General features: G+C 32.6%; 1 protein-coding gene across 26 annotated transcripts in view; it reads right to left on the reverse strand.

Annotated features, from left to right (window-relative positions):
- Positions 1-14,986, reverse strand: part of Rbfox1 (RNA-binding Fox protein 1) — a 229,747-nt gene that overhangs the window by 19,252 nt on the left and 195,509 nt on the right. For all 26 annotated transcript variants that reach the window (XR_015809745.1, XR_015809744.1, XR_015809743.1 and 23 more), the window contains one exon: positions 3,048-3,308. Coding sequence is in view for 23 of the 26 variants with exons in the window: in XM_088187018.1 (XP_088043144.1) it covers positions 3,048-3,308 (261 nt within the window). In the remaining 3 variants the exon portion in view is untranslated. The remainder of the gene's footprint in view (positions 1-3,047; positions 3,309-14,986) is intronic.

The raw sequence follows: 14,986 nt of genomic DNA on the forward strand, positions 1-14,986 counted from the left end.
GATAACATAAAGAGAAGTTTTTCAATTAGTAAAGAAATCCATTTATAACAAAATATAAGAATGTACATAGCTGAAAAATAAATATTAATGGAATAATAAAAAAAATAAAGGGTGAGGTGTGAATATTGCTACAGAGTCATAAATATGAAAACAATTGTTTTTTTAGTCAAGTCATAACATTGTTGTGTAAAATTACACGTTAATTACAGCTGTAGTATTTTTTCAATAAGATCTTGTTTTAAGTAGATTTAGCTAAATATGTCGCAACTTCCGAAAAACAGGAGAAAAAACTATAAATATTTTTTAAGCACTGATATCTACTAAATATTTATCCCCAATGTCAAAAGGATTTTTTTTATTTTAGAAATGATTTTTTTGTAACGAATTTCACATCAAAAGGGTTTTTGAAAAAGAAAATTTGGATAAAGTCGTTCTAATGCCACGTGCTACATACAGGGCTCAGTCGCTACGTAACTGTAATGCCAAGAGCCACATACGGGCCATTTACAGAATATGTTACTTACGCTACGAAATAATATTACAAAATTATTTAGGTATATAGAGTCATCTATGGAAAAACATTTAAAATTATTACCGCTTCAATAGCTGTCTTAAAAATGACTAAAATTAATGTGCTTATTTTGCCACTAGACGCTTGCGTCTTACTAATACATGAAACGTAATTTTTAATAACAAATGATAATTCAGTTAGGGGTGTTCCTCATGTTCGTGCCTTTGTAATATGATATTTATCAAACAAATTTCACACGTTGGATCATGTCAAAAAGTCAAAAAGATTTTTTATTACTGCTGGTTTATATTTTATAAGAAAGTATTTTTTACTTTGTATAAAAATGTTTTATTGTGACAACCTTCGATTTTTAATAGTTGCAAATGCACCGAAAATGGTACCCGGAGACTTCTTTTGGGTTATGAGAGTCCTTGACAAGTCTACACTTGGCATATTTCTTTCAATTCTAAAAATAGCTGGCATTGGGGTCGTGTACTATGAGAGATACTGTGGCACGAAAACGGTTAAATTAGTTTAATTATTGTATCATAGTACAATATATAATCAAGCATAAAAAATAATTATCAATTACTTTTTGGCATTGTTTTTTAAAAAAAGTTCAAAATTAAAAAGTTGATGAATAATATTTCAAGAAAAAAAATTGTAAATCTGCCGAAATTTTAGATTTTTTTAGTTAAAAATATGTTATAGAACATTTAACTTTTTTCTTAAAGATTTAACGTTAGATTTTTTATTAGCAGCCATTTAAAGCAATATAAAGCAGTATGGATTTTTTTTAAGAATGACAAAATCCAGCTAGAACTAGGCTTTATTGAAAAAACATTTTTGGCATTACTATAATCAGAAAATAATTTTATCATTAAATTTGTATTACTACTAACAATATAATTAGTTTTGTAAGATAATTTAATTTTAGGTTTTCTTCACCTCAAGTAAAGTAAACTGATCATAAAATGAATCAGTACAAATGTCCTAATTTAATAATAATAAAATGATGACTTGGAAGATAAAAAAATGGTCCACCAAAGGGCGCAAGAATAAGGTAGATTTCATTATATGAAATTGTGTAATTATTAATTATAATTATTTTAATCTATTATAGAATAATTTTGATTTATTCACTTTTTTAAAGAATTTTCTTGGAAACCAGAAAATTTTTTTTTTATGTAGCAATTTTTTTATATTTGAATTTATATTTTTCGCCTATTTATTTCTTTTAATGGGGCTTTGAATTTTTCATTTTGAAACAAGATGAAGAATCAGACTAGCTAACAAACTCACCCAATACATTTACAATATCTATTTATGTCCATTTAATTAAAACTACAACAGATATCCTGTGCTTAAATTTTGTTATATCCCACAAAAATGGCAAAAAGATTTTTTTTTTAAATATATTTTAATTTCTTTTATAGGACGTTGTTTTTGATCTTTTAAGTAAAAAATTTTTTTTTTTTTAATTAGTCAATATTTTGAAACAAGGTAACGGTTAAAGCTGGCTAAAGAACTTAGCCGAGAAATTTACAAGATCTATTTTAAGAACAAGATTTATGTCGATATTATTAAAACACAGGCAATTATCGCATTTTTTTTGTTTTGTACTCTTACCGCTTATAATTTATAATTTTTTTAATAGGCGCCATTTTTAAACTAGATGGCAGATCACGCTGGCTGAAATTTATTTTTATTTTTTCCATATTTGATTTAAACATCGCAATATTTACTATATTCATCCATGAGACTAGGGAAATCTAGGAAAACCTAATATGTTATGTTTGAAAAGAATTAATCATAAAATAATAAATAATTCCGATCTCCCAGACACGGTAGAAATTAAAAAACAAAAAGTTTCGTATGGGATTAGAACCCAGGTCTTTCAGGTATTAGCCATTGAATATACCACTAGTCAAACGTGCTGGTATATATTTTAAGAAATTTAGCTAATATCATGGCAATAATTTTTTAAATTATCTACTAGGTTAATATTTAAAATATGAACGATTTGTAAATTTAAATGAAATTCAAGTATATACACACATAATATTAAGTCAAAAAATGTTTCGATAATTTCAACATCTTGACTGTATAATTTTAAGTTAGCTAATCATATATATAAGTCAGTTTTTCTTAGCAAACTTTTGGCAAAATTAGAGTTAATACATTTTTAGATTCATGTCGCTGACTTTTAAGTTGAATCTAATATGCAATTGTATTATTGAGATCAATTGCTGCATCCTATAGAGCATCTTAATCTTAAATTGAGTCCCTCAATAACACTTTCAGCTCATGATACAAAAATAATTGAGATATTCACATTTCTTTTTAAAGCAACAGTCATGTCTCACCACTTATTGAGGTGCTTGTTTATCAGTGGTTATCTATAGTTTATTCCCTTGAATAAATTGATGATGAATTTCAAAGATTGTAATCCATTTTTTTATTTGGAGACCTAGCAGACCTACATAAAGGGACGAGGGTAAGCGTAGTCCGCACCCTTTACTCTTATAACACTTACGATGCTGACTGTCTGTTGTTCGATGCCGTTGGGAGGCTGAGGGGGCGCTGGCCCTGGTTGTAGAGATTGTAAGGGCGGCGAGAAGGGAGGCCCGGCCGGCGGCGGAGCGCCCACCGGTCCCGGGGGCGCGTCCGCTTTGCCCAGGGCGGCGCCCACGGCCGCCGCCGCCCCCGCGCCCTCCTTCACAGGCAGCGCCTCCCCGTTCTGCGGGAACTGCGGCGCCGCTGGGAACGGGGCTGCCATCCCCGTCTGAACCATGTGCTGAAAAACGAGAAGAAACTAGTCAGTGCCTGCATATAACACAATATGTATAAAATAAAAGTCGACCGGGAAATTTCACGGGGAAAGTTTAACCGCCGCTGGCTGGGGTATAAGGACCCTTGCAGGTAAAAAAGGGGTGGGTGAAGCTTTCAGCTATAAGTGCTGCATATTCTTTGTTCAGACCGAGAACGTTTGAAATCGTCGCAATAGTGAGAAATTGAGTGAGTAACAAAATTACTTATGAAATTTTCTTTTTCTTTTGAGATATTTATTTACAATCGATGATTTAACGTTATTGATTCATTAGTAGTATGTAGGAGAACGAGCTTGCTATCGAATTTTGTGTATGGATTTTTTTTAGATACTACAAGACTAATCGTTAAACATCAGAGATTAAAAATGATTGATTTTACCTGTTCCGTGCATTATCATCAGCGAATATGATGGGTAGGTACTACCTAACCCGTCGATCAAGTGATAATACTAATGATTCGGGAATTTAAACACATTATATTGGAGTAAAAGAAAAACAGAATGAAACCATATTATTCAATTTAAAGAAATCGATAAACGCACAGCGCGATTTTTTTATTTTATTATAGAATTGCCATTTTAATTATTTTTTTATGAAATAAGAACTTGACAAAAGACACATTTCTACCCGTAAAAATATAAATAATATATTTGGGGTGAATGGTAAATTAGTTGTAACGCTTTGTATGCGAGAGACGAGAATCTTCGATTCGCAACGCTTATCGGTTAAGAGCAGGAGACGAGGACGACACTTATTTTGTACTGCAATCTAAACCATTCTGTTGTCGTGAATATTTACTATTTAGACTGTACTGTTTCAACACAGACGACCGATATTTGAACAAAGTAACATTCATCTGGTTATAATATGTTATATTCACAGCAGTATTGACTTATATTTCCATTATATAAATAGTTTACGAATAAAATAATACTGGGAAGAAAAGTCATCTACATCGATCGTTCAAGATTTTTTTATATTTATTTAATGAGCGCATCAGCGACAACGGATGGCATTTTACTACTTTTTTATTAGCGAACGTCACTTCTCCTTGCTTTAAATTTACATAACCAGAAACACTCGGAACACAATATTCGCTTCCATTTATCCTATAAATGAAACAAGCATTACGCGACAGCACTTTGTCAGGTGAAGATTGAATATGAAATCCGTATATAATACCCCGCTTCAGTCACAAAATCCCCACATAATTGAAATATTATTTTTATAGCGTTTTCCTTGATATCCGACGTTTCTTTGAAGACAAAATCCCGTTAAAGTTTTCATTACAATGATGTGAAAGAAATTTATATGTTGTATGCGTATGGCGTATGGCAGAAACGTACACCTTATATTGAACATAAAATTTGGCCAGAATAACATCATAACAACGTTTTTACGTTCTAGTTTCCCCCTAAAGCAAAATTTTTGCAGAGATGCGTAACATTGACTATTTTTAAACGCGCCACAATACGCCCAATAATAAAACCGTTTTATAAGTTTACAATATAATAAAATATTTTAACAAAAAAAAATATCCACATATGCGACCGTAGAGCATAAAAAAGCAACAACTAAATATTACTAAACCGCATCGCGTAAATGTTTATTCGTAAAAATAATAAAACGTGCTGCAGACACAGAGCAGAACTCGAAAGCGAATTGCGTCACTGAAAATTCTGACAAATAATCGATTTTGCGAAGGAGCAGATCCATGTGTTCGGTAAACAAATCTCTATTTGATGGAAAACTGGGTTAAGATATCATCATTATGGAATTCATAAGCATTGCATTAGAAATTATACGTTATTGATCGTTACCAGATTTTTAGATCACGTATATTTTTCCATGTGAATATTGTAAATCTTTCGTTGTAACATGACAGGCGTAAACCAATGTGATACCTAAATAAGTAGTGAGATACCATATTTCATTAATTATACAGTATTATAGCTTTTAAAAAATATATCATCTGGAGATTAGGAAAATCTAGGAAAACATCGCGTAGCGACTCTCAATATGCCAATAATTAATGATTCAAGAATAGAAAGATTTATTTTTGAGTCGAATTGAGAAGTAGATCATTTAATTTAACACGTAACGTAAAATATAGTGGTTGGATTACACCCCAATAAGATAATATTATGCATTTGATGAGATATGAAGGATATAATTCATTATGAGTTATTGAATTATAAGCAGACAATTACGATACATTGTATATTCAGCTAATTCGCTTAAAAGTGACTCAGACCATGAAAAAAGGGTAATTTTACACCAATACTGCACTCGCCAACATGTATCCAAGAAAATTATAAAAACTCCTTTCTCACCTACCGAATTATTCAGATATTGCAACAGTTTTTATGTGGAAAAAATATTTTAAAAAACGACATTAAAGCATTAATTGCTTTCAAAAATATTGGAGCATCCAGAAGGAACGTTTTTTTAATGAAAAGTATTTTTCCAATAAACTTATTTTACAATATAATTCTACAAAATAATCTCCATCGACAGAAACAACCTTCTTCCATTGATCAGGCAAGTTTTCAATCCCACATTTGTAAAAATTGAATGTGAGTTAAAATATTCAAAAAGAAATGTTTTAACCTCACTAACATTATTTAATTTTTTACCATCTAAATATGTTGTAAAGACTTAAATACATGGTAATCTGATGGTGCTATATAGGGAGAATATGGACGGTGAGCAAGTGTTCTATCCGAGAGCATTAATTTTTCTCCCATGATTATCGCAATATGAGGCAGACGCGTCGCCTTGTTCTCGTCGCTTAGTGCGTGTGGAGAACCCACAAGCCTTCCAAATATTTTTTGGACTATGCATATTCCTGTCTTATCTGTTACTCCTGAATCGACATCAATATATTTTGGTGTCCTACTTCTAAGCTTGTCTTCCAAACAAAAAAATTCAGATTTAAATCCTGTAAACCATTTTTTTAAAACTTATTGATGTGGTTGCCAATATTTTTTGTGAAATTCATATAGCATACAAGTGCGTAAAAACACCTTACTTTTAACGAAATCTTTCAGTGAAACTTGTTTTTTATTGTTACGTTCGTAACACTCTCCAGATGTTAATCCAAACACTACCAAAAGAAAGACATGCGACCCGAACAACAAATAAGTCACAACTGACCGTCAAAATTATTCGGTATAAAAACGTCCTCTCTTTTGTGTAACCCTAATATTATATATTATTTTATGAATCAGATATAAAAAAATGATTAACATGTGGAGAATAAGTATTACACGTTTTAATGTTTGACTCATTTAACCCGCACTTTAAAAAATACATGGAACAACCTGATACTTCTAACAAGTAAAATCACAATGAAAAAGCCACTATTTTGAGCCACGAGACTTTCACACAAAAAATACAAAAAAAACAAGAAATAAGTATAAAGAGTCATATGTATATTTGATTCATATAATGCAAACTTCAGTTATACGTTTGGAAGAAGGGAATAGATATAATGGAAAGTTGATAGGCGTAGGCAAAGTGCCAAAGAAAACAAACTACGTTTTCTATGACGTGGACAGGTCAAGATTGAGCGATTCTATACTGCAGTGCTTCAGAAAGGCACAGAAGTATTACAATATTCCGTAATATAAAAATTCAGAACCGGAATTATTTTATTGATAATAAAATTTAATAAAAAAGATCTGCATCGCGTAAAAATACGCCATTAGATATAATAACTGCGATGATCCGGTCAATTTCCGTTCTAACGACGTCTATAAATTTTCACGTTAACCCCGTTAACGTAGGCCCTCGATGGCGTCCGAATTTGCATAACGTTTTTCGCAGGTTTGAAAATCTCGCCGAAAGTGCACGATGGAAACCACTCTTTTACGTGGCGGTAGCAATCTCGATTGATTGCTAGAATGAAACGCCGTTCATTATGTGAGTAGATAGTAACAGGCAGAGATGGAATCCAGCGTTGCCTCCGTTGAAAGCTTCGGGCATATCGGTTTCCGCCGAAAACGATATTACATTTGTTCGCATCGAATGTGGCAAAGTGCTTTTGGCTTCGAATGCGTTAATGGCCGAGAGAATTATCGATTTTCTTTCGAATGTAGAGAGACAGAGTGGCAACACGTGTTGCGGTGCGTGTAACGCGACGCTAACGATTCCATCGGTCGAGGCCTACAACATTTAAACAGAACGAATGTCGCTTTAAGTGGCGCTGTATCGGCGACACAATGGGCCTATTCAAAATATTTATTGCGATTTGTTAGGAGAGATACATTCGAGAGGGTTTTAGTAGTAGTATTGATGAATGAGGGTGGTACCTAGTATCTAGGCATTGCGTTCTTTTGAAATCACGCATAGCGAAACTTCACGGTCAGTCAGCTCATAGTTTTTTTTAAGGGTTAAAAATAATTAATCCTAAGCTATTACACATAGTGCTTTTATTCGTGAACAAATCGAACAAAAGGGTTATATACATCCGATGAATCAGTCGGATACAGTCGTAATAGACAATCGCAAAAAAATGTTTTCGATCTTCCGAGAAAGTATGCATATTTTCAAACATCTGGCACGAACACCTTCGGAAAGGTTTCTTGTCTGAGTGTCTTCTTTTATTACTTAAGCAAAAATAAGGTGAGTTTGCGTATTAAATTTTTCAACAATTTTTCCTAGACCATAAAGGGCAGTGGTTGTAAACTTTTAAAAAATTTCGTACAAATTTAATTTAATATAATAAAAAATGCTTTATAAAATTTCTCGAGATTTATAAATTCTTGAATTGACATTTTTCTCGAGAATAAACACTAATATCATGTATATTTTTTTACACATAATATAAGTGATTTTTAACATCAAATTTTTTCCATAATTTAAACGAAAAATAATCAGTTTCGGGACCCGGTAATTGAATAAACCCAAAACTCCGGAATCTCTAATGGCAATATATACAGAAATTTATAATTATTATTTTTTGTCATTATTTGTCAAAATATAAACATTTAAAATTCCACAAAAATAGCGGACCACAATGTGTTAATTATGTGTAGAGGTTTTAATTTGTTTTTCACACCAAATTTTTTTGATATAATACATTGCATGCTGTTTTTTACAAACTGCCTCTATAATTTATTACATTTGAGTCAATATTTTTAAAATAAAAAATGCAATTTATCCATAGAGTTGTAACATTAATTAGAGAAAAACGACACGTAGACTCTCTGTTGCAGAAAAACCCTTCGTTAATTGAAGGAGGTCTAAAGTGGACGCTACAAATTGTAACTCGAGAGCTTCAGATGCCACACGGTGGCAGCAAGCACAGCTTGCACTTCCTATATGCAAAAATAGTCGCATCGATCTGAACTAAAACGTTGGGCAATTATACCACACATTGACGTATTGGTATGTGGGACGACGATGCACCAGATTAGACACCAGACATAGTGGGTCGAGGAGATCGATAGATCGGCTCGGATCGATCCGTCAAACTCGCCCGGGGCAGGAAACGGAAAGAAACGTTATATAGCCACAGTACGAGTGGTGTTTTGCAAAGTCAACAGCGACGGAGTGAGGTAATTGTGGTGGTGGTGAATTTATTGCCTAGGTTGAGAGGTTAACGCTGGGAAAATACTATTATTGGGGACATAAAGTGAGCCGCAATGAATTTCAAATATTATCGAGTCGGGCGAACGGCTTTCATACTAATCGCCAGTCTGCCATGCTAACGAAATTAGCACAGGGTGGGGAACAAGCAAATAGGGTGGTTGAATGGCTAAACGACAGGCGAACGGGACAGTAAATAATGTTCAACGGTGTTTATTTTGGAATTATATTAGGCATCTCCAAAATGGAAAATGCAGCAATGACATCCGTTTAATAACACGTTTAAAAAGGACAATTTAAATGAGTAATATATAAAATATTTTAATCTGAATTATAATTTTTAGATGCACTTGCGTCAGAGAGTCTAAGAAGGATATTCCATCGATTGGGTCACGCATATGGTTGAAATTGCATGATAGCAGCAGGGGTAGGAATCATACTCATGCATAAGACCAACATCGAGTTAGAATGCAACACAAATCTCTAGTCTAAAAATGTAGATGCAATAGAAAAGGGGGAGATAAGGAAGACATTATGTATTAAAATTTACATCTGTACATTAATAGTGACATTGCAAACTATTCACTTCTAATGCCTGCACTACACTTTCTGGAAGTTGGCCAAGGTTGGCACAAGGACGGATAATATAGTGGGTTACTTCGGTCGAATTCGGTTCTGCCAAAGTTGTCCGAGGCTACCGAGAACGGGAGGTAAAGTGGAGGTAATTCAGTCGACTTGGCCAGCTTCGAGCGCTTCCGAACATTGTCGGCAAACGGACCGAAGTCGGAGCTGCTCTTTCGAGCGCGAGCGGTGAGATACTTCCCCTTTCGCTCTCTCGTGTGTTAAGTGACGAGAGTGAGAGAGATGATATGGTTCTTCACAAATTGAAATAGAACGAGTAACTCGGTTCAATTTTAGTATGCGCGTAGGCGTCTTATGGTCAACACGCATGACGAGCGCTGCATCTTGGTCACGTGGTCAAGTTATAATACCACATGCTTATCGGGGACTTTAACATACTCTTACTGACATCTTTGAATATTTTAGAGCACCAAAAAGGATTAATTATATTTTTGATAGTATATTTTTATAACAAATATCGTTATTATATTATTTTTTCATATAAAATTAAATAATTAGTGGTACTTGATTTTGTTAAAAAAAATCGTTTCGAATATCCTTATGTATTTTCAAAGATCGGTTTATATAAATGTCACACCATAACGAATTCTTATTTAGAATCGATGGCAACAAATTCTAGGATAGTCACAGATGTGGTGTTCGTATCATTTTTATGCCTTATGGCATTTTGCAAAAGCCGACAAAGATTTTGCGTAAATTGAATATTTACGACCGAAAAGTTTTCACTGATATTGTATTGGTGAGTGCCCACCACACTTTTATAATTATCAGTAGCATAATTTTAAAATATATGACAATTTTAAAATTGCGATTATTTGGCACATTTTTCGATAGCGCGCAAATATGCCGGCTGTACGTAAAAGAAGCCGCCGTCCGGACAGCATATGAAATTTGCGACAGTGTGGTCGCTTACTCAAAGTCGTAGGTCTCAACCGACTTCAGTTGTAACTTCGGTTCGGATAACTTCCAGATAGTACTGTAGTGCAGGCATAACATCGATTAGAAATTAAAATGTATTAATATGCCTTAAGCGTTTTATTGTGTATATGTATATTATAATACCTATTAGATTTATATAATGTAAACATTTAGGTATACGGTAATCTTATGGCATAATTTCGCGCTTGAAGAACTGTGACAGCGCGTCTTCAGCACACTTTCTCCTTGGAACACGGTTTTGCAATTAAATTTATTCCTTTGCGTACATACACACATAGGTGCTATGCGTGTGTCGTATAATTAAATTTATTGCACAGCATCCTGCCGCTGGATAGAAAGATAAAAGAAGAAACATCAAAAGCGTCTTAAGAATATCGAAACTGGAGTTTTCGTTTAACGATCGATTCGAATGAGAGCGAGGATAATTAAGAGCGCCAGCGACGCGAAAAAGTTAATTAAATATATACATATTATTGTAGCGAATTTTAGTATATGATTCTGTCTATATAATATGTAAATCGGATTTGAAAACACGTGAATACATAGGATGGATAGAATTGAAAGCACAAAGGACTTAATGACTGACGCGCTTCGACAATGCGGCAAATGTACCGCGACATATTTCAGATAATTGAAGTAACAGCGAAAGAGCGAACCATTAATCATCTCACGTCGCGTATTTGGTGATACATATAAAACTCGCGGGAGTTTTCAAAGGGATGACAAATATCCTTCCCTTGGTTGAAAGGGCCGACAGACGTGGATTCGCAGGTTTTCCCAATGCGAGACGCTTTGTCTGAGTTGGTCGATTCTTTCAGGAATTTTCATGGGATTAGTTTCAAATGATTTCACGTAGTCAAAGTAGATATTTACCACACAATATTACAATAAAGGAATCTCATCCTCAGTATCAAAATCAAATCAAATGTTTATTTATTAAGTAAATATTTTCTTAATAAATTGCGGAGATGCATAAGATTTTTATCCACTGATACTATTAATTGAATAAAAAGGGATATTGAATTTCAAAATAAGGGTGAATGGCTGTGAATTGATTAAAAAGAAATTAGATTCCAATTGGAATAAAATATTTTTATTGAAAGTTAATTTGCTTTACACAGAAATTAAATCCAGAAACATAAAAAAAAATATATCAATACAAAAGCTATAATATTATTTTATACCCTCGGGTTTTTCAACCTCTCACACCACCACCATCCATCCCTCATTTTCTAGAATCAGGAGCGATGTCCCGACGAACTTGTTAAAGGTTATCCAGATCGCACAAACATAAAAATTATATGTATATACATATACCTAACATATAATAATTGACAAGTGGAAATTCAATCGAACGAGCGCACGAGGGCTACTTTAAATGCGCCACCATGAAATTTTAATTAAACGGATTTGACCGCATTCAAAATAGTCAAACATTCAATTCCGGATTAATTAACAATCGGCATTCGAATAGAACTGTTTCCTGTAAAACTCGACTGTGTAGCGAAGTTCGTGATAAATTCATTTACTAATAAATAAATATTTCTATAATTTATTTTTAATTTAATTCAATGTGATAATAAATTAAATAATACTATTTTACGATGTCTAGAGAAGACGATTGTTTGGTCACCTAAAACGAAATTTTCGTAATCAAAGTATAATGGACCAATCTGAGAAAAGGGCTCCGAGACCGAATATTTAGTTTTTATCTACGTTGCGGTATATCGCGAGAAATAGCCGCTAACAGGCCTAAATCTAGTAGTCAGGCCTGCCGAATGGGAGGGGGGGGGGAGGGGACAAATTCCCGGAGCCCGTTCTGGAAAACCCAACTCTGAAAAAATCATAGCAAGAATATATTTATAAAAAAAGTAAAAATCGACATCAAATTATGAACTAAACTAGTTGATGGAGATGTACCTATAATATTGATGTATTTCAGTTATAAGTTCCTTAACCCTTTTTATACAAATTATACAAGAAATAAAAGGAGCGGAACATTGCCTTCAAAAGTACACACTTTCTAGGTAGTACTTTCACAAACAATATTTTTGAACATTTAATTTTTTTAGATATAATAGAAAATATTCAACGAATGAAAATTAGTTATTTTAAAGTTTGACATTTTGTGAAAAATAAATTTATTGATTTGTATTGTTTTGATACTTGGTTATATAGTTTTTGTTCAACGATATTGAGATGATATACAGTAATATATAAAATTATGTTTAAAAATCTATAAGTTATTATGAACGAAGTTGTTGAACGTATCGAGATAATTAATAATATTTAGCGAATAATTTCAAATCACATGCACATCGAGTTGTCAACTTATTCACGCTCATCGCTGATATATTTATATTACGTAACGCAAACGTAATGTCCTTTATGTATGATCTACATACTTTAAATTTAAATGTTAATAGTTGTTATTAAATATATAAAGCATGTATGTATCAAGCGTGTACGGTAAGATTCATTCCCTTACCTGAGAGTGAGTGAAAGATAAGGGCGTGCGTTACATGCGTTCCGCACGCCCATTTCTTCTCACTCACTCTCGTCACTTAACACGCGAGCGAGCGAAAGGGGAAGTATTTTACCTTACGCGCCTGATATGTATATGTCTGTTTTTCGCTGAATTCAATCTCTACACGTGAGAGATAAAAATATATAAAATTATGCCTAATAATTTAACCAGAAAATACATCAAAACAAAATCAGTTTATCTGGCAGTTTATTTATAACTTTTACATTAAAAATACTCTCGGTGGATTTTATAATGGATAAATATAGAGTGGCTAATTGAGTAAAAATGTGCTCACGCCCTTTTTTCATACATTATTTATACCATATACATACCATGTTATATATGTTTTAATCAAATTTTATTAGATTTCACATCAGGTAATTTATTCGTAAAAATTAACTTAGTGGCGGTAGGCATTTGGCGACATCAAAGCCGCACTTTTAATAATCGGGATGATGGATTGAGGTCTCACCTGGCTTGGACCACCGACGCAGAAACGAATTCGAGTAAATCGACGTAAAAACTTAATTAATTAAAGCGAAAAACTCCGCGGAGAGCCATTTAATAATTTCGCGAAGCGAGACTCAATTAACTCTGAAATTGTGAGACTCAGGATTAAAATTGCTCCCAGACTCAAGTGAAGAAAATTGTACGTACTGTATATGTATAATGGTAAATACACCTTGTCTACGAAATATATATATATATATTGAATTCATGGTATTTTTTATCAATTTCGTGTCTCCGATTTCGCACTGATTTTTTTCATATTACTGTGCATGCCAATCTGCTATAAATCAAATGGTACAACGTTCAATGGCAACTTTTATTTGGTCATATTTCGTACTTTAGTCGATATGGTAACATACAAAGCATTACACGATGAAATTTAAATTAAGTACGACGTGAAAATATTTAAGTCAATAGCGTTTTATTATTTTATGTAAAAAATGTATAGGTAAGACGGGTAATATGATACATACATATGTATGGGAAAATATTGCAGTTTTATTAGATATTTTATGTCGATGTTCTTAAAATCAACCCTTGAAACCGTCGAGCAGAAGGGAGGAAAAAACAATAAAAGCGTGGGAGGTTTTAAAATTGTGCTCGAAACTCTGAGCGAAAAAAATATAATAAAAAAATACTTTTGATGTAAAAACTTCACGTTTGCCTTTTTCATTGGTACCGAGTAAAATAGTAATTTCTTTCAAAATTCAGTACTATGAAAAAACATAAAAAATAAAACATTAAAACAGATAATATTTTTATAAAGAAAATCTAAAATCATTTGACAACTAAATTATATATAAAAATTAAAAATGTGATATTCTGATTAAAATATAAAATATTCCACGCGCAATATTTATAAGTTCTCTAGATAAAATTATATTATATATATATTATAATAACGAGCATCGAATTAAGTGAAAAAGAAGAATAATTTCCATCTTCATTATTCAATTATATATCTAAGTGACATCAGAACTACGTTTATAAAAAATATACATTCAAGTATAAAGTGTATAATATAAATACCCTAAGTTAACTAAAATATTAACTGACATTAAAGCGGTATTTAGACAATTTGATTTAAAATAGAACACTTAATTCCATAACAAAAGCTGAATCATCTTAAAACGTATTTTATAAATATAATAGAATAGTAGATTGAGGCACTTGAACAATTTCTTAAATTTGGAAGCTCATATTTGATTTATAATTTACTATTTTTTTATTAATGGCATAAATGGCATAATTTCATATATAATATAAAAAAATATTCAATGTGAAAAAAATGTAGGGGTTCCGACATAATTGGGTTCTTTGGAACACTTAAATAACCATTTTCATTAATTATTTATTAATAATCTTCAATGAACGCGTCCACCACTTTTTGCTTTGAAGTGAATTATTTTTTATTTTGATGATCGTCCGCAAATG

Source organism: Plectrocnemia conspersa, unplaced genomic scaffold (genome assembly GCF_051122295.1).
Source record: "Plectrocnemia conspersa isolate PC_06_02 unplaced genomic scaffold, ASM5112229v1 ptg000005l, whole genome shotgun sequence".
In the NCBI taxonomy this organism is placed as follows: Eukaryota; Metazoa; Arthropoda; class Insecta; order Trichoptera; family Polycentropodidae; genus Plectrocnemia; species Plectrocnemia conspersa.